General features: G+C 50.0%; 1 protein-coding gene across 8 annotated transcripts in view; it reads left to right on the forward strand.

Moving 5' to 3' along the window:
* The window catches only part of UBR3 (ubiquitin protein ligase E3 component n-recognin 3), a 150,255-nt gene that overhangs the window by 114,239 nt on the left and 16,913 nt on the right, over positions 1–19,103 (forward strand). For all 8 annotated transcript variants that reach the window (XM_078609154.1, XM_078609156.1, XM_078609157.1 and 5 more), the window contains exons 31-33: positions 8,065–8,150; positions 16,622–16,724; positions 18,805–18,911. In XM_078609154.1, the coding sequence (XP_078465280.1) occupies positions 8,065–8,150; positions 16,622–16,724; positions 18,805–18,911 (296 nt within the window). The remainder of the gene's footprint in view (positions 1–8,064; positions 8,151–16,621; positions 16,725–18,804; positions 18,912–19,103) is intronic.

Below are 19,103 nucleotides of genomic sequence, written 5' to 3' on the forward strand. Positions count from 1 at the left end.
CATGACGACTTCTACAGCTGTCGTCTTTACCCTACGGCTTCATAACACGAGATAATCTTTAACAATGCCCGCTAGCACCTGCCATACACTGACCCCTTAATGTTCACGGGGTATACGTTGCTGAAGAACGGCGCGAATATTAAATCCGTGATTATTAATACTCAAAGCTTACGAGGAAAATAGGGTTACGGGGCATGAACATATTACATTTTTACTTTATAACTATATATGTATGGATGAATACATATATGTTATGTTATTATTGTGTTATTTAACTTGCCTTTAATTTTGATTAACGTAAACATATTTAAAAGGGCAAATATCAATAAATGCGATTGTTAAAGGAGAGCATTGGCGTATAAATGGTGCGGCAGTCGGAGGCCGACTGAGCGGGAGAGCGGCGGTCGTGTGGGGGTTACTCCCTCGCGTGCTCCGACAATCCATGCCGCTCCCACGCCTCGTGACTTCTTGTCGGGTGGCCGCGTGCTACGGGCGCAGATATCAAAAACACAACCTTGTGAATTTAAAATAGCCCTACAATCAATGTGTCGCGATTATGCGAAGCCGCGTTTATAAAACCCGTGATGATTTGGGGTGCGCTGGTATTGTGGCCAGATGTTAACTACTTCACCTGGTATACAGGAGGTTGTGGGTTCGATCCCGACCCTGACACCTGTTTATTTCGAGTTTGCACGTTCTCCACATGGTCGTGTGGATTTTTCTCCGGGTCCTTCGGTTTTTCCCTCCACAATTAGAAAACACGCTTTTGCAGTATTTAGCTGCTATACATTTTCACTCGATAAGCCACTTCGTTGAGCTATCATTTGTGGGCAGATCTGTTGGTGCCACTTAAGTTGTCGTCGCTGAAACCTTCCATCCTCTATAACGCTTACGCATCTCACACATTGCAACTCCTTTAGTCCAAACCTCCTCTTGTTAAGTCCACGATGCCTCTCTCCCTCCATATTGTTCCAGATGTCCAGGCCGCTTGCTTACCTTACTCTGCCGTGGAAATTCCTCTCATTCCCCCGCGTGTGCCTACACTCGAAGGCCAGAAGCCCAGATGCTTGTTTCACCGTCGCTTTGTTACAGCCAGAGGTCGCAACCGGGTACCCGATACCCGTACCCTACCCGATACCCGGCTACCCGGCCGGGTACGGGTACGGATACCCGTTTGCGACCCTGGTGCGGCCGGGTACGGGAACAGGTAGGCTGTGAGTCTCTTCTCACAATTCAAGTTCCTAGAATCAACCCACCCGCACCTGCAACATGGCTTCATCCCAGAGGTCGCAATCAGGTACCCGATACCCGTACCCTACCCGTACCCGGCCGGGTACGGCTGGGTACGGGTACCCGTTTGCGACCCTGGTGCGGCCGGGTACGGGTAAGGCAGGGGTCGGCAACCAAAATAACAAGAAGAGCCATTTCTTTCCAATTCGGTACAAAATTCAGTATTTCAAGAGCCGCAATGCATCTATGTACATACATACATTTCGTCAAGAAGCAGCCCGTAAAGAGCCGCATGCGGCTCCGGAGCCGTAGGTTGCCGACCCCTGGTGTAAGGAATCAAAACCCGTTTGCGACCTCGGGTTACAGCTCTCTGACCCGCGCACTAAATCAGACATTACTTCTGCCTCTCGAGCGCCTGCTGTTATCGTCGATAAAACCCAAAAATGCGCTTCAATGCAAAACAAATACTGTCGCCCACGTGTTACCATATATTCATCAAAAATGAAACCTTTGCCAATTCACCTTGCGTGCATTGCCGCGAGTTGACACGTTTAATGGAAATTACTCGCAATCCCTTCCCTGCTTTATTCTCGCTCCCAATTCATTGCGGTTACGTAAATGTTTGTTCACGCGAGTGATTGTGTGTTCCTCCAAAAAGCGAAAGCGTTGTGTTTGGAGATTGCTTTTTTTTGTAAACGTGTTCTATTTTCTCCATGGCTGCAGAGAAATAAATGTGATTTTTAAAAAAATGATTTGCCTAATAAACACAGTCACCAGCGAGTAGGGCAGCTACATTCGCCGCTATATGTGTGTGCATCAGTGTTTCGTTTATGCGTGCCTGTGTTTGTGAATGTGCCCCTGTTTGTTTGTTTATCAATGTGCACGAGTTTGTGTGTTTGCATGTGCGTGCTTATTTTTATTATTTGGCGGTCGGGCGTGGCATTTGCCACCCACCCGCTTGTGTGCCTTGCTAGCCTTCATAGATGCTCACCAACATCACCTGCCCTAGAATTCTGCATACACTATAAGGGGGTCTTTGCCTTGTGTATTTGTGTGCGCCCGCATTTTGTTCTAAGTGCGTGCCTGCTCATTTGTGGGGAGGTGTGGCGCAGAGTGGCTCCTATACTACTGTAATAACAGTCTTTTTATTTACTTAGGGTACAATTACTTCCCGCTGCTGATAGGCAACGTGAAGTGGACAGATGGACCGAGAGAGACGCACGGGCACGTGGCAACTCGGAGCCCCGCTCACGCGTGGCCCCTTCCTTCCTTCGTTCCTGTTCTGACCACGTGTCGTTCTTCTCTACCCCTATTTAATACCCGGGTCACGTGATACGCTTCAGCCAATCCTCGTTAGCCTGCATCGAATCTTCCAGGCTCCTTCGTCAGCTCCCGGGACCACGCCCCTGACTCATCTCCCCATTGGCTGAGGCCAAAGCCAGCAGAACCAATCTCCCTAGCTGTCACCTCTCCATCACGTCAGGGCCATGCCCCCAGGCTTCCCCCCATTGGCTGTAAACCAGGACCGGCAGAGCCAATCACCATGACGAGTTGTGATACGTCAGTGAGCCGGATATAGGCTCATATTACACTACACTACAATAATAGGGACCTGTGTTCGATTCCTGCGTGATGCTCATCATCAATGGCATGTGGCATCAGAATTCTCTCTGGGCATCCCTGAAATAGGTACCTCCAGAGGTATGTGAAGAATTAGCACTGCCACTGGGGAGACAAAGGCAGCTGTCGTTATGTGGTGCTGGTTTTACCACGCACTCGTATGATGTGCTGGCTTTAATAGATGCTTCCTAACAGCGCCTGCTGTTGTAATCCCTCAGGCTAAATGGACGATCTTTGTTTATGAGTGTTTTTGTGTGTGATCTATGCTTCAAGCAGCTTGTATGTGGCCAGACATAAGGGACTAAATGTGTGCAGGAAGGATGGAAATGAGATGATCTGACGTTGTACAACAGAGCCTGTAGCTCAGTGTTGTTTTCAACTTCTGGTACCGGTCGTGTTGAGATTGGCCGCCGTGTTTGGTTTGATTGCGTTTTGATTGGCTGCTTGTGAACGATGCCGGTGGAGGGCAGCTGGTGGCAGCTGCCCTCCAGCAACGACAGAAGGCGGAGGGATGACTTGCATTCGCGTTAATGAATCTCAGCATGTGACGCACATGCCCATGAATTGTTATGCAGCCAAAATAAGTTGTAGGATAATTTTATAATAGCCCGAGAAACTGATAAACTGATAAGGACTGAATTGAAATTACCGCTTGGATTTCATGTGCAATGGTAGAAGGCTAGGTCTTCTGTGGTTAATAGACATATACACAAGATAAAGATCTCCCGTATAGCCTTAACAGACTGTTGGGGCAAGTGCTGTTAGAAAGCACCTTTGAAGGCAGACACAGCACACAATGGGAAAGGGGGGAGGTTGCCAATATCATGCCCGGCCACCTTGGTCTCCTCAGTACTGATGTTCACACTGCACCAGGTGCTCATTTTAGGCTGAGTCGATCTAGGGACTTGAACTCGGGTCGCCGTGTTTGTAGTGCGTAGCACTAACCAATGCGCCACCATTCCCAACACACATAGACAACAACAGCTATTCACCATTAAGTGGCGGTGACGTCACCACTGGCGCTTGTGCCAGGCTAAGTGCACTTTGAGGCCACGTGAAGTGTCGAAGGCTCACTGACAGGAGGTCACGGGACAGACCCAGGTGCCATGGGTTGACTGACTGAGATGACTGGCAGATGCACCAGCTGTGCCCCCTACTGTCGTTACACATCGACAAACAAAGACAAAGACCCCCCGTGAAGCCTCAACAGACTTTTGTGACAAGCCCTGTTAGCGAGCACCTATGTGGGCCGGCACGGTACAAGAGGAAGTGGGTGGTCAGCCCCACACTAAGCCACCTTTGTCTCCTGAGTGGCGATGTTTACACACTGCACCAGGTACTTATTTGAGGCTGAGTCAACCTAGGGGAGGCCCAGGACTGGTTCAGATTACCGTCACTGGTTTTGGCTGTAAGCAGAAATCGAACTCGGGTTGCCAGGTTTGTAGCACAGCGTGCTAACCACTACCCTACCGCTTCCCCACTCAGCAACATATAGACACACACCCATACATCCCAGACCACGCCATGCACACACACACGTACACAGTCTTGACTCCACACTTGTGCGTCGTGATCATTTTGCGCGCGTGGCGAATGCCTTTCCCGAGTTACAGCGTCGTCGTTCTCTCGCGACCGTCGCCGCAGGGCCGCCCATGCTGAGAATCAAATTATTTTTCCAGGCGAGAGAGGCGGCGTTTCTTGTTTTATTGTTATTACTATTATTATGCAGCTGCCTACAAAATGAAACACGCGTACGCGCAGCAACATGCGCGTACGCACACATCGACATGTACATACAAGCAAATAACGCATATACCTTTTCGTACATGTTCTCTTCCTATGTACATGCGTACATACATACAAAGACAAAATCCCCCATGAGTCCTCAACAGACTCCTGTTAGCGAGCACCTATGTGGACCAGCACACTACAAGAGGGTGTAGGTGGTCAGCCCCACACTAGGCCACCTTTGTTTCCTGAGTGGCAGTGTTTACACACTTCACCAGGTACTCATTTGAGGCTGATTCGACCTAAGGGAGGCCCAGAACCGGTTTCTATTATCATCTCCATTGTTGGCCGCGAGCATGACTTGAACTTGGGTCGCCGGGTTGGTAACGCAGCACGCGCAACGCTGCACGCACACATACGCGCGCACCAACCCACTCATACCCACACACCCGCGCACACGGCTATTGGATGCAGTGTCCCACAGGGTTAATGTCTCATTTTGCTCCCTGCTGGGCCACTGTGTGGCCAATAGATCATCGTTACGTTACTGGCGCTGGGAGAAAAAAAAAAGTCACGATTCCATCGACTTGCCAAGAATCGGGTCCCTTTTTAAAATCCTTTATATTAAGTTCGCTTGCTTGCTTAGGACCGTGCAAATCTTTCGGTCGTTTTTTAACCCACTTCCCGTGATCCAATCGAGCTGACATTTTGCACACAGACTCGTTGTGCGTGACAATTAATTTTCGTGAAAAAAAAATTCCTACATTTTACACGGTTTAGGGAAATTTTTTTAAATATTTAATTACCAATTACTTAATGCTGCCAGACAATCATCTGACCCATAGGTGGCAGCCATCTCAAGCCAGAGGATGAGAGGACTCTAGCCGCCCCGATGCCATGCATATAAAGGATTTATAGTGAAAAACTTAGTTTTTACGGGTTAATTTTTTTCGAAGACACATTCATTGCTATTCAGCAATCCCTTGAATAGGTTAGGTCGCGGTTCTTTTAGGCTGAACTTTGTGTACGTTCAACCTCTTTCACACCTTACATAGTCAACGTACTAATCGAAGGTGCGAACAATAACATTCATGTTGCGGTTTTCATGCGTATTGGAAAACATACGCCGGCTGGAGAAATCATATCGACCGTGAGTGGGCTTGGGGCAGGACACGTCACTTGCAGCCGGCCGATGGTCACGAGAAACAAGGGACTGAGACCTGAGAGCCTGGTGAGGGAACACGCCCAAGAGGACGTCCGCCGCGGAGACAAAGCGTTGAAACCAGCCCCGAGGTGGACCGGTCGTTTCAAACACCGTGGCAGCGACGGCGTGGAGAGGCTCCCTCGTTCGGCAGCCGAGAGAGAACGTGGCTCGAAATGCCCCGACCTTCAAAAGGGCCAACCTTACGGCGTATTACCGAGCGTTAAATGGCAACATCAAAGCTGCAGATTCTAAGAGCCATGCAATGGAACAACCTGTGGGGGGATTGTGAGAGCGGTGGCCCACACAGTCCCATGCCGTTGCGTTTTGTTTTGTGGGGGTGAGTGTTGTTTCATCAAAACACCTTGTCTTCATGACCCCGCTTACCTTGCTACCTTGCTCACTCAATCGCCCGTGGCCCTCGGAGAGCTAGAGGGCCCTGTGGCTGGCTTCACCACCCCTCCCCTTCTTTCCCCTTCTCTTCCCTCCCCCCCTCACCAAGCTCACCCGGTGTAATTGCGATTCCATTCTTGCGTATGGCGGCAGCAATATGTTGAGGTGCTAAGTGCCAATGTCCAGGTCTGCTGGTCGTGACGAGAGGGCTTCACGGGAGAGTTTGTGGAGTTGTGCTACTACTTCTCCATTGAAGGAGCCCAGACTACATTGGTTACGTTTTGATTTAAAGCTTTCGTGACTGCAGGGATTCATGTTCTTTCCGTAAAGTCACGTAGAAGGGAAATAATAAAAATATAAAACAATAAAATTCTCACGACGTTTCGACTGCAACACAAGCAAATCATCATCAGGTGTGAAATCCACAGCAAGAACATTTGAAAAAAATGGCGTTTTTTTCTTAGCGTCAGCTCCACAGACAGCGATTTGGTTACGTTTACTCGCCATAGTTTGGGTTGCATGGCCACAATCACACTACTCTATAGGTCTCTGTGTGTCTCTATGGGTCTCTATGTATCTCTTGAGTCCCTCTATTGCCATGTCTATATGAGTTTACTATGCGGTCCGTAGTTTGGGTTGCATGGCCACAATCTCTTGTCTTTAATTTTATATTCATGATGAAGGAGTTGTACGCAACAGCCTGGTGATGTTCTGATGCGGTTGATGGTTACACCACCGGTGCCTTCGAGGAGCAATGTCAAAACCAGGAGGTGTGCGATGTTTGGGTCTCGAAAGAGGTGTTTATATAATTGTGATTATTGTTTTCAAGGGCTGGTTCTGCTCTTCTGCTGTGTATCCAGCATTCCGCACGTTACTTGTGCGCAGCTGTGTGAATGAGCTGTGTTGCATGTGCACACCTTACAACAACAGCCATCATTCACCACGAAGCAACGGCGACGCCAGCACAGCGCGTGTGCCAGGCTAGGTGCACTTTAAGGTCACGTGAAGTGTTGAAGGCCCACTGGCAGGAGGTCACAATGGGACCAGTAGAAGGGTAGAAGCAGTTCTTTAGCGTCAATATGCTACATTCCTCTGTTGATATGTAAACTCCTTTGTCAAGGCGCTCTGCTCCTCCCACCCAGCTAAAAATACGCTGCCAAGCTTAGCGGTGTTCATTGGGACGCTGTCTTTCCGACAGCTCTGTTCTTCACCTGAGGACGGCTGCTTGGGTTGTGGCCGAAACGTCGTGAGAAATGTATTATGTTTATTTTTATTATTTTATTATTTCCTTTCAACGTGACTTTACCGAAAGATCCAAGAATACCAACCCAAGTGTTGTGTTTTAACTCGCTGAGATGATTGCCAGATGCACCAACTGTTCATAGGTACACACCATTTACACACAAAGACAAATATCCCCCATATAGCCTCAACCGACTTTTGGGGCAAGTGCTGTTAGCGAGCACCTGTAAAAGATGATATGGCACATGAAGGGGTGGTGCAGCCAACACCACGCCCAACCGCCTTCGTCTACCAAATGGCAATGTTTACACATCGCACCAGGTACTCATTAGAGGCTGAGTCGACCTAGGGGAAGCTCAGGACTGGTTCAGATATTCACCACTAATATTGCTCATGCATTGGAATCGAACTCTGTTGGCTGGGTCCATCGCGCAGCACTAACCACTGCACCAACGCTCCCCACATGTACACACTCGTCCTTGCGCATACAAACACACGCACATTTTACACGCACATGCACACGGAAAAGAATAAAGTGACAAATATCTTTCGATTTAGCATCTTCGACTTTCAGGGGCAAGTGCTGTTAGCGAGCAGTTGCTGAGGCACGGCACCCGCTGACAGCCACTGTTTGTCTCTTGTCTGTGCAGGGTGAACCTGGAGCTTGAGTTGGTGCAGAGAGGGGGGAACCTGCTGAGTACCGGAGCCACGGGCAGCCCTCGACGCTCCTGCTTCAGTGAGTGACTGCGGATATCATCGCTCACGGGATGTCATGCACACGGGATGTCAAATGCATGAAATAGCGTACACTTGGGGTGTCGTGCATGGGATGTCTTACGCACGCGATGTCACATGCATGGATTAGCGTAGACTTGGGGTGTCGTGCATGGGATGTCTTACGCATGGGATGTCTTGCACACGGGATGTCACATGCATGAAATAGCGTAGACTTGGGGTGTCGTGCATGGGATGTCTTACGCATGGGATGTCTTTCACAGGAGATATCATACATTGGTTATCAAAAAGCATGGGATAGCACGCATGGCATGTCACGCATGCGATATCACACGTAGGGTATCACACATGGGATATATTGCATATTGGATATCACATGTGGGATATCACATGGATATCACACGGGATATGACGCAGGGGGTATCATGCAGTGGACAATACGAATGGGATATCACACACAGGATATCTTGCATAGGATATATATTGGATATCACATGTGGGACTTCACATGGATATCACACATGGGATATCACACATGGGATGTATGTATGTTAAACTTCTTTCGCACCATATGAAGCCAGCTGTGCTAATCCTAGGTGCAGAAGGACCAGAGCCAGTTTAGATATCCTCCACTGTTGCTGTTGTGAGCGGGAATCGAACTCGGCTTGCACGGTTCGTAGTGCAGCACGCTAACCACTGCGCCACCGTTCAACACCAAAACAAAGATCCCCCGTATAGCCTTTACAGATTGTTAGGGCAAGTACTGTTAGCGAGCACTCGTGAAGGCCAGCATGGCACACGAGGGGGTGGGTGGCCAGCACCACGCCCAGCCCCCTTTGTCTCTCCAGTGGCGATGTTTTTGCACCGCACCAGGTACTCGTTTGAGGCTGATTCAACCTCGGAGAGACCCAGCAGCGATTGAGATAATCATTACTGTTGTTGACCGTGAGCGGAATTCTAACTCGGATCGCCGGGTTCGTGGCACGGTGCTCTAACCGCGACAATACCGCTGCCCAAAGACAAAGATCCCCTGAATAGCCTTAACAGACTGTTGAGGAAAGTGCTGTTCGCGAGCACCGATGAAGGCAGGAACAGCACACGAGGGGGTGGGTGGCAGCACCACGCCTGGCTGCCTTTGTGTCCCCCAGTGGCGATGTTTACACACTGCACGAGGTACTCATTTGAGGCTGGGTCGACCTAGGGGGGGCCCAAACATGTTCAAATAATCGTCATTGGTGTTGGTCATGAGCGGGAATCGAACTCGGGTCGCTGGGTTCGTAGCGCAGCGCGCTAACCGCTACAGTATCACTGCCCACACAGGATATCGCACACGGGCTCTTAATGAGGTATCACAGGACGGTCGCATTCACAGGATAACATGCGTACGGTGTTGCTTACATGATTCCACGTGCGAGATTTTCACAGACGCAACATTTTGCGTGAAATGTAAAATTGAATAACCGTTTCCACAGCTCTACCGGTCCCCAGTCGTCGTTGGCAAAAATCGATAGTGAATTTCAACGAGCTCTCACCTGTTTAAATAAAGGACACTCAATCAATGCTTAATAATCACAAAACACCTTCTGCACCAACAGAAGCTCACAACGTGCTTTCTAAGCACCCAGTGTCATGCATTTTGAGCGAGCGGCATCGATTGGAATGTGAGGTTACTTCTTGAAATATTAAACACCGTCACCATTATCATCACCGCCATCAATATCATCACCACCATCAGCGTGATAATAGTTGTAAGCATCGTTGTCATTGTCCCACTGCTGTCACCATCATTTCACCATCATCAGTATCATTGTCACCCTTGTAATCATGATCATCATGCTCACTATCAACATGAGAATTATCATGATTGTCACTGATTATTATAATCATAACCATCATCATAACCATCATCATAACCATCATCATCATCACCACCATCAATTACCATGACCTTTATTATCATCTCACCATCACCACCATTATTACCATCACACGATAAGCTCACCCAAAAGCCGATTTTTACCAATATCGTAACCATATAATTATCACCACCATCATCTAACCATCATCATTATCTCTTCTTAACGGCATCAACTGTGTCATCACGATTATAATCACCACCAGCACAATCACCACTATCATTACTGTTATCGTTTCAAGGTCATTATCATAAACATCATCTTTATCACATTATCATCATCATCATCGTCATTCATAAGTCTGGGGACAGTAAAAGTATTGCTTGGTGCAGGGAAGACGGCAGAGAATGTTGTCAATTTACTATAGTCACGACCCCATCATAGGAACATGGTTTTTACACCAGTTGCTAGTGAATCTACAGTGATGATTGATGAATCGAGTCCCGGTCATAGCAAAATGGTGCTCAAAGCTCGATTGGTTCCCATCGTATAAATGCAAAATGTTCCTGACTTCATCCAGCAGTGGATTGACAAAGGGCTGTGATTCAAGGTCAAGAGCCCATATTGAGCATTGCCATTCATGGCAGCACACTAAGCCATCGCTCGCCTCCTTCTCTTCAATCCCACAAGTGTTGCACAGGTGACACACCAGACCTTCCAAGTCTAATCATGAGGTCTAATCGCCACCGTCTGGCTTCAACTCTTCCCCCTTTGTCGCTGACCTCCGGGTGCCGCTCCAACGCCTTTCTCGGTTAACCTGCTCCCTTCCATCCTGCACACATCTCCCACCAAATCGCAACCTTCCCCATCCTCCCTACCACGTCTGCAAATTCCGTTCTCGCGGTGCAGGTGTTTTGCAATAGGACGCAGCACGGAGGCAAGGAAGACGCCATTAGTATTCTTTAGAATTCGTTCGCAAAATCGCTCGACCGACCGCCCGCCAATCCCTCCTGATCCAGCCACCGATGCAATGCACGGTGACGTGAAATCAGCTCGGAATAACAAGCGCGACCCGTCTGTCCTTCCTCCCTTGCCCTTCACCACCCTACCGCCCTTTGTTCCGGATTTTCCAGCACGCCACCTAATCTGGGCTCTGATTGCCTTTTTTGCGCGCGCGCGATATATTCTTTTTCTCTCGCACTCTCTCTTTTGTTCGTCGTCGCGCTCCATTGTTGCTGTTGTTATTGCGATTAACCTTTAGGGAGAGAGCGCGGTGAGGCAGGGGGGGGGGGCGGGAGAGAGAGGAGTGGGGGGGAACGGTGAACTGAGCGGGGTGCTGGTGTAGCGACCGCGTGCTCATTTCTACGCCGGTCTTTGTTCGCGATCATTCGCTCAACTCAACCCCGCTGACTTTCGCTCGCGGTTGAGTGGCGAATGTAACGGAGTGATTTTACAAAATCGTTACGTGCCGTTTTGGCGGATGGTCACTTAATAATGAAATAAGTACACGAGAATCGGAGGCACCTGTGTCTTTGCCAAAATTTCAGACCCGTCTTATACTTGCGCTTTCTGAACCAAAGTGTTTTCACCAGAGCAGAGCGTTGGTTTAAAAGAGGGCTAAACCCTGGACCTGTTTAGACTGAGGATCATTAGCAGGGTGTGGCTCATTAAACCGATGCCACTTATTTTCCTGACGTTAGAGGCGAGAGTAATTTGCGTGCATTTTTCGGTTAATTAGGTTTTTTGCTTAATTTTTTGGTTTCAACACATGACTCATAGGTGGTAGGTCGCATGGTCAAATCCCAGTTTGAGATCAAATGAAGCCCTTTATTCATCCGAACACAGGTTAGTCAACGGTGATTGTTCTGTGGAGACTGGCCCCTTGCCACAGTGATGTCGACTTACCCGCACAGCACCCAACGGAGATAGGGGCACCCCACACATGCCAAAAACAACAATATACCGATTTTCTAAGTGTATCGGGCGATTGGCACGCGGAGCGTGAAGGAGTACCGTCTTGGGTAGAGGGAGAGAAGCGAATTGAACGAGTGACTCCTGCCGAGGCCGTCGGCTTACGTGGCAACGGCGGTTCTGTCGCCGGCGCGAGCTGCAGAAGGGATGTTTATTCTCCCCGTGGCGTGACCCCTACATAGCGCAATTTTGTTAACGATTGGTTATAAAATCCTCCCCCCCCCCCCCCCCAAATAGATTTTTAACACAATGACTAAATCACAAGCGAACAATTTTTTTTCATATATTTAGATACACCCTCGACTATTTCCATTGTGGCAGCATGTTCCCGGCAACGTAATAACCAAGTGGGTCAGTCCGTCTTCCGCGAATGCTCAGAATGCAAGGTGACATAGCACATTGGCTGCCGTGCACCCATTGCCTGGGGCAGCTGTTTCGGCAAAGAATTGACTGCAGAGGAAGGATGGTCTTGGCGACCCGCTTTGTGATCTCGCGCGGTCCCTTCTGAACGAGCTGCAGGAGAGGAATGATGATGAGCACAAGCGCGCGTGCGTCTTTTTTAAGTACGTGCTTGTATATTTGTCTTTGCACGTATGTATTGTTGAACTTCTTTCGCACCGTGCGTAGCCAACCGTGCTCATCGGAGGTGCGCGGTGTGTGTGTATGTATACGTGTGTGTGTGTATATACATACATGGAGAGGGGTAGTGTAGCGATTAGCGTGCTGTGCTACGAACCCGGGTTCGATTCCCGCTCACGACCAACACCAGTGACGATTATCTGAACTGGTCATGGTCCTCCCCTAGGTCGGCTCAGCCTCAAATGAGTACCTGGTGCGGTGTGTAAACATCGCACGAGGTTGCTGTTTTTTTCCGCCGCGGAATCAGAATCCAAATATTTATTTATACTGGAGGAATCCGATGAGCTGCAAAGCTCTTTTTGTAATGGATGTCCAGTATTCACAGAAACCCGAGCCGTGTCGCCGACATCACGCGTTCGTCGTTGAATTGAGCAATCGTGGATTCATTAACTTCCACCCGTGGCCCTGCATGGCCGCGAGCCAGATTCGGATGTCTTTTAAGGCGAGAGAGTTTCACGGTTTTGGTTCTGGCTCGGTTCTGCAAGTAGCCCCCCCCCCCCGGCTCAGATGTTCCTGTGGGAGATGGGTACTGATGCACCACTACGGTCGGCAAATACTATAAACTAAACTATAGAGCTCTTTTTTCAGTAGCGACCTGGCCATCACAAATGATAGCTCAACGAAGTGGCTTATCATCATGTGGAAATGTATAGCAGCCAAATACTCCAAACGCACACTTTGATTCTAAATGCGGAGGGAAAAACCTGGAGAAAAATCCACGCGACCACCAGGAGAACATGCAAACTCCAAAAATACAGGCGCCAGGGGGGTCGGGATCGAACCCACGACCTCCCGCATACCAGGCGAGGTAGTTAATATCTCGCCACCGCGGCACAGGTTGAGCATGTGCGGTGGTCACCGCAGCCAACCCCCACCCGCAGCTCACACGGCGTGTGCCATTTGAGCCGTAATAGTCACTCACTAACAGCGCTCGCCCCCACCATGGCGAGGCACCACTTATCCCCCCACACCTCCCCCCCTCCATCCATTTACCGAGCAGAGTCGCACTTTTGCGAGCGCAGCCTTTTAAAAGTGTCTCGCTGTGCACACGCTGCTGGCGGGAGGGCAACTCTTAAAGCTGACAGGCTGCTATTTTGAGAGGAAATCGCTCGTCAGATTAAGCGTCAATCCCTTTTATGTCCGTCCCCCCCCTCCCCCCACTTGTTCCCGCCACACTTTTCCTCCGCCGTCAGAAGATTTTATTTTTTTCCTGGGCGGAGAATTCGGCGCGCGTGAAAATCGTTATGGGCGGTGTTTTTGCGTTTGTGAGCCAGGAGGTGGCCGGGTGGATCAAGGAGGCTTACTTGTAATGGCTGTGTCAAAGCCACCAAGTCATCAGAGCTCAGTCCAAATCCCGATGCTCGCACCCGCCCACTCGCCTACCTACGCGAAGTCATTTCCATTTGTACGTGTAGATGCGCTGCTCTTTGTCGATCCGCCGCTGGATGAAAGCTAAACTCTAAACTATAGTCGAGTTTTCTCTCTGCAAGCGCGGAGAATTCCTCCTCCGGGTTATGAGACCGGAGGGTAAATACGCAGCAACACTTGTCCCACGATGATCAGCTGATTTTAACTACAATTTTTATTTTACCAGATAAGGCCCACTGAGCTATCTAGCTCTTTTTCAGAAGCGACCTGGCCACAAATGATTGCTCAACTAAGTGATTTGTCACGTGTAAGTTTATAGCAGCCAAATACTCTCAACGCATGTTTCTAAATGCGGATGGAAAAACCGGGGGACCCGGAGAAAAATCCACACGGCCACGGAGACGGAGATATGCAAACTCCAAATATACAGGTGTTCGGGTTGCGATCGAACCCACAAACTCCTGCATGCTAGGCGACGTAGTTAACATCTCGCCATTATCTTTGAGGACAAGGTTCAGAACGGTGAAATTTCACGGGCGGCAACGAATGCGGGACAAGAGGAGAGTTCAGGCGACGCTTGCGCTCTTCTCTCTTGGCGCTCCTCGCCCGCCCGCCCGCCCACCCTCCCACTCGCCCTCCCTTGTGCCGCGATTACCATCAGCAACATCGCTGCTGGCAATTACCGCCGCCAAATAAAGCACAGACAAAATTGCCCGCGTCCGCGCACCCTCGCTCGCCCGTTCCCCTACCGTCCACCGTCAGCCCTTCCATTTCAAAACAATCGGCCCATCGTGCTGAGAACGCGCATTAATTTTTATTTCGCCGAACCCCCCTCACCACCCCAATTCCTATTCCCTTCCCGGTTTGTTACCTTTTTTTTTGCGGTTGTGATATTTGAAGAGGCCGGGTGTTTCGGAGGGCGGTGACGCCGTCATTTGTATGGAAATTTCCGTCGGGAGTGGATGGCTGCATTTGATTATCTCTAAACGAGAAACAAAAGAAGTCATTTCGACGAAATAGACCAAGGGAGTAATGCGGAGCCTTTGCCGGGTCTGTCCGATAAGCATGCCCGCATCACAAACCGTCAGCGACTGCATCACACGCGACAGTGACCGGCTCTCGTGACATGCTTTTAATTAAGTTTCAGAAGTAAAAAATAACGTGTCGAGAAAAATTGTACATTTTCATTGTCATCAGCAGCTGCAGCCGTGATCAATCCACTATTGGATGAAAGCCTCCCCAAGCCACGACCAACCCTTATGATCCTAAGATAGAACATTCCAGTCAGCACCTGCACACAAACTGATATTGTCGTTTCATCTCCTCCATGGACGTCCTCTCGGTCTTTCAATTCCTTGGCTGCTACACCGTTATTTAACATTTTCATCGTTCATTAATTTTGCTCTCTAAGGCTTGGGTGTTTCGGTAATATAAATACGTGGTCAAATGGTATGAAAATCTTATTCAAAAACCGGCTTGCCTCTCCTGCTTGGTCGGTCTCAAACCTGGCCCATGATTCGATTCTCCGCCTATTTTTCATCCCACAAAACGGATGACGCGATACCCGAAAGCGCACAGCAAGCACGTCCTAGGAAAATGCTAATCAAAAAGATGTAAGATGCAGCATTCGTAATACAACGAATGATATCAGATAAGTCTGCACACTGCGATTGAAGATGTAATGACCGGTAAATGGGAGCATGAAAGCGCCAAAATAGGAAGTTGATTGCTGAATTGCGAGCAAATAATTTCGTGGAGCCGTGTTGACTGCGGGCGCACAAGCACAAATAACAGAACAACTCAACAAATGTGCCAATAACACTGCCTTAATAGGAAATATACTAGGCAGTCAACGGCCCTTCGTTACATACATACTTAGAGAGGCCGCTCCATGTATGTGCGTTCTATGTATGTGCTGTGAAGAAGGGTCATTGCCTGAAACGTCGCCCATTGTACATTTTTCCCATTTAAAGCCACACGGCATTATTGATGAATGCGTTGAGCGTTCTGTCTGTTGCAAATGGGAGCGAAATGAAAGCATAGTGCATGACAGAGATGCTCGTAACAACTGATAGGAGGAATTATATCTTTGTGCTTATAGGGGTAAAAAAAAAAAATTACAGTTTCAAATAACGCAGGAAACAAGTCGTGATTGCCTGCATAGACATGAGATGAATTTATAAGTGAGTGCATGTGGGAGCGCGCTGAGTGCATTCATCCCAATGGTGATGGGCTCTGGAAGGAGGGGAGGTGTGGAGGCACAAACTGCATCGGTCACGGTGTCCTACCCAACCTTGATCTTGTGTGATTGCGCGTGTCGATATGTGGTGAACGGCAGTGCAGTGGTTAGCACGCTGCGCTACGAACTCGGCGAAAGGAGTTTGAGTCCTGCTCACGGCCAAGATAAGTGGCGAATATATGAGCCGGTTATGGGCCTCCTCTAGGTCGACTCAGCCCTAAATGAGTACCTGGTGCGGTGCGTGAACATCGATACTGTGGCCAGAAAGGCAGCCGTGGGTGCTGCTGGCCATCCTACCCCCCTCGTGCGCCGTGCCGGCCTTAATAGGTGCTCGCTAACACCACTTTCCCTAACAGTCTGTTAAGGCTATACGGGGGATCTTTGTCTTTGTCTCTACAGGTCAGCTGTTCAACGTGTTGGCTCTGGGCATTCACTGCTATCGCATCGACGCCGCCTTCAACCCCTGGAGTCGCCTTACTCACATGGTGGGACCTGACCACCGGTGAGCAAAGCGTGCGGATGTCTGTCCGCGTGTGTGTACACGGGCACGTGTGGACGCGTGTGAACGTGCGTATTCACACGCGCGAGCAGAGCATGTGCGAGCGTAGTCGGGAGCGGTGGCGCAGCGGTTAATGCACTGCGCGCTGAGCCCGGCCACCTGAGTTGGATTCCCTCTCATGGCCAATAGCAGTGGCGAATTAATTAACGAGCCTTCAGCCTTCCCGAGGTTGGCTCGCCCTTAGATAAGAACCTGATGTGCTTTGTAAACAGCATGACTGGGGAGACAAAGGCGGCTAGGCATGGTGTTGGCCACCTTACCCCCCTCATGTACCGTGCCGGCCTTAATGAGATTCTTGCTGACAACACTTTCCCCCAACAGTCTGCTAAAGCCTATTTGGGGGACCTTTGTCTTTTTCAGAGGGCATGTTTAGATGCACACATTCGTCAATAGCACTGTGTGGCCTTAACAAGCAATGAAATATAATAGGTGACGTTTCAGGCAATGGCCCTTCTTCAGAGGACATAGAGAGGCCATAGAGGTAGAGTCACTCTCGTCTCTCTGGCCTCACCCGAAACGTCGCCTGTTTTATATATATTTTTAAGATAACGTTGTTGACGGATGTGTTGAGTGTTTTTTTTGTTATTTGCGCCACTCGCAAAGCAGCAGCAGCATCACCGAAGAATGTATTTAATTACGTGGATGCATTATGTTCGTTTACAAGCACCACCACTCGCTCCCCGGCACCAGCCACCTCTCTCCCCCCCCCCTCCCCCTCGAACCGCTCAGCCGCTTGCAAAACGAAATCGTCGCCAAAGCCCGTTGTCCGTACAAAACCGCACGCTCGATATTTTCCGGGGGGCGGTTAATGGCAACACCTGCGCGTGCTGGGGAGTCCTCCTTTGAAGCCGCACACATGCTGTGAATTGTGGACAAGATGGGAAGAGAGAGAGAGACGGAGAAAGAGAAGAGCGAAGAGAGCCACATTAGCTCCGGGTCCATCAAGTGCCAGGTGCCCCGTATCCGCGGCAGGGTTTGAGAGTGTGTGATTGTGTGATTGCACCTCCTCCTAGCTGCCCCCGCTCTCTTCTTCGTCATTTCTCATACTCAGAGGGTTTTGACTCCGTAAAACCCGGGTGTCGTCATTATTGCCGCGGCTGTGTTGTTCGTGTCTTGCAGTGTGCGTGTGTACACGTGTGCGTACGTGCGTGTGTGGGGAGCGATTAGCGCGCCGCGCTTACGAACCCGGCGACCCGGATTCAATTCCCGCTCACGGCCAACACCACTGGCGATTATCTGAACGGGTCCTGGGCCTCCACAAGGTCGACTCAGTCTCAAATGATGACCTGATTCAATGTGTTAAACATCGCCACTGGGGAGACAAAGGCGGCCGGGCATGGAGATGGCCACCCACCCCCTCGTGTGCCGCTCTGGCCTGCATAGGTGCTCACTAACAGCACAAACCCAATACATCTGTTAACGATTTTACGGGGCGTCTTTGTGTGTGGTTGTGGGGAACAGTCGTGTAGTTCTATTCCCGCTCATAGCCAACATCGGTGGCGAATATCTAAAGCAGCCCTGGGCTTCGCCTCTATAAACTAAGCCTTAAATGAGTACCTGGTGAGGTGTGTATCAGAACTGGGGATACAAAGACAGCCCTGGGTGTTTGCTGGCCACATCACCCCCTCGTGTGCTGCGCTGGTCTTAATAAGACTATGAGGGTGATCATCATGTGTGTCTGTTGCATTTATGTTGTCACGGTTGTACTCATGTTGTAGTGGTTGCATTCACGTTGTAGCAGTTCACCCTGCACTTCAATCTCAGCCACCTGAGTTTGATTTCTGGCTACTAAACTCCATCGTTACCACGGAGCCAATTTTTATCCGGATCTACCTGGGCCACCCCAAGGTTAGCGTCGCCTACAATGAGTAGCCGGTACGGTGACGTGCTCCGGAATGTCGATAACGAGGAGACAAAGGTGGCCGAGCACGAGCAATGCGCGCGGTGCCCGGGCCTCGTTAATAGGCGCTCGCTAACATGGCGCGTTCGCTTGCGCTGTTTGTTGCCGTCTGTGCGAGCGCAGGGCGGAGTCGGAGCGCGAGGATCAGAGCGCGGTGCCTGTGCTCTACAGCGACGTCAGCTCGCTGCTGCTCTTCCTCCTCCTCAGCATGCCGCAGCCGCTCCACAAAGGTGCCGCGTGCAGCACCGGCCGGGCCACGACCTGCACCACCACGGCCGTTGTCGGCACCGGCCGGCACCACCACCACTGTAGTCACCGTCATCGCGCACACGGTCACTTTGAGTGTAATCACCACCAACATCGTCGATGTTGCGAGCAATGTCTACGGTGCCATAGCCGGCATCACCATCGACATCGCTGGC

This window comes from Lampetra planeri, chromosome 31 (genome assembly GCF_965212315.1).
Source record: "Lampetra planeri chromosome 31, kcLamPlan1.2.h2, whole genome shotgun sequence".
Lineage (NCBI taxonomy): Eukaryota > Metazoa > Chordata > Hyperoartia > Petromyzontiformes > Petromyzontidae > Lampetra > Lampetra planeri.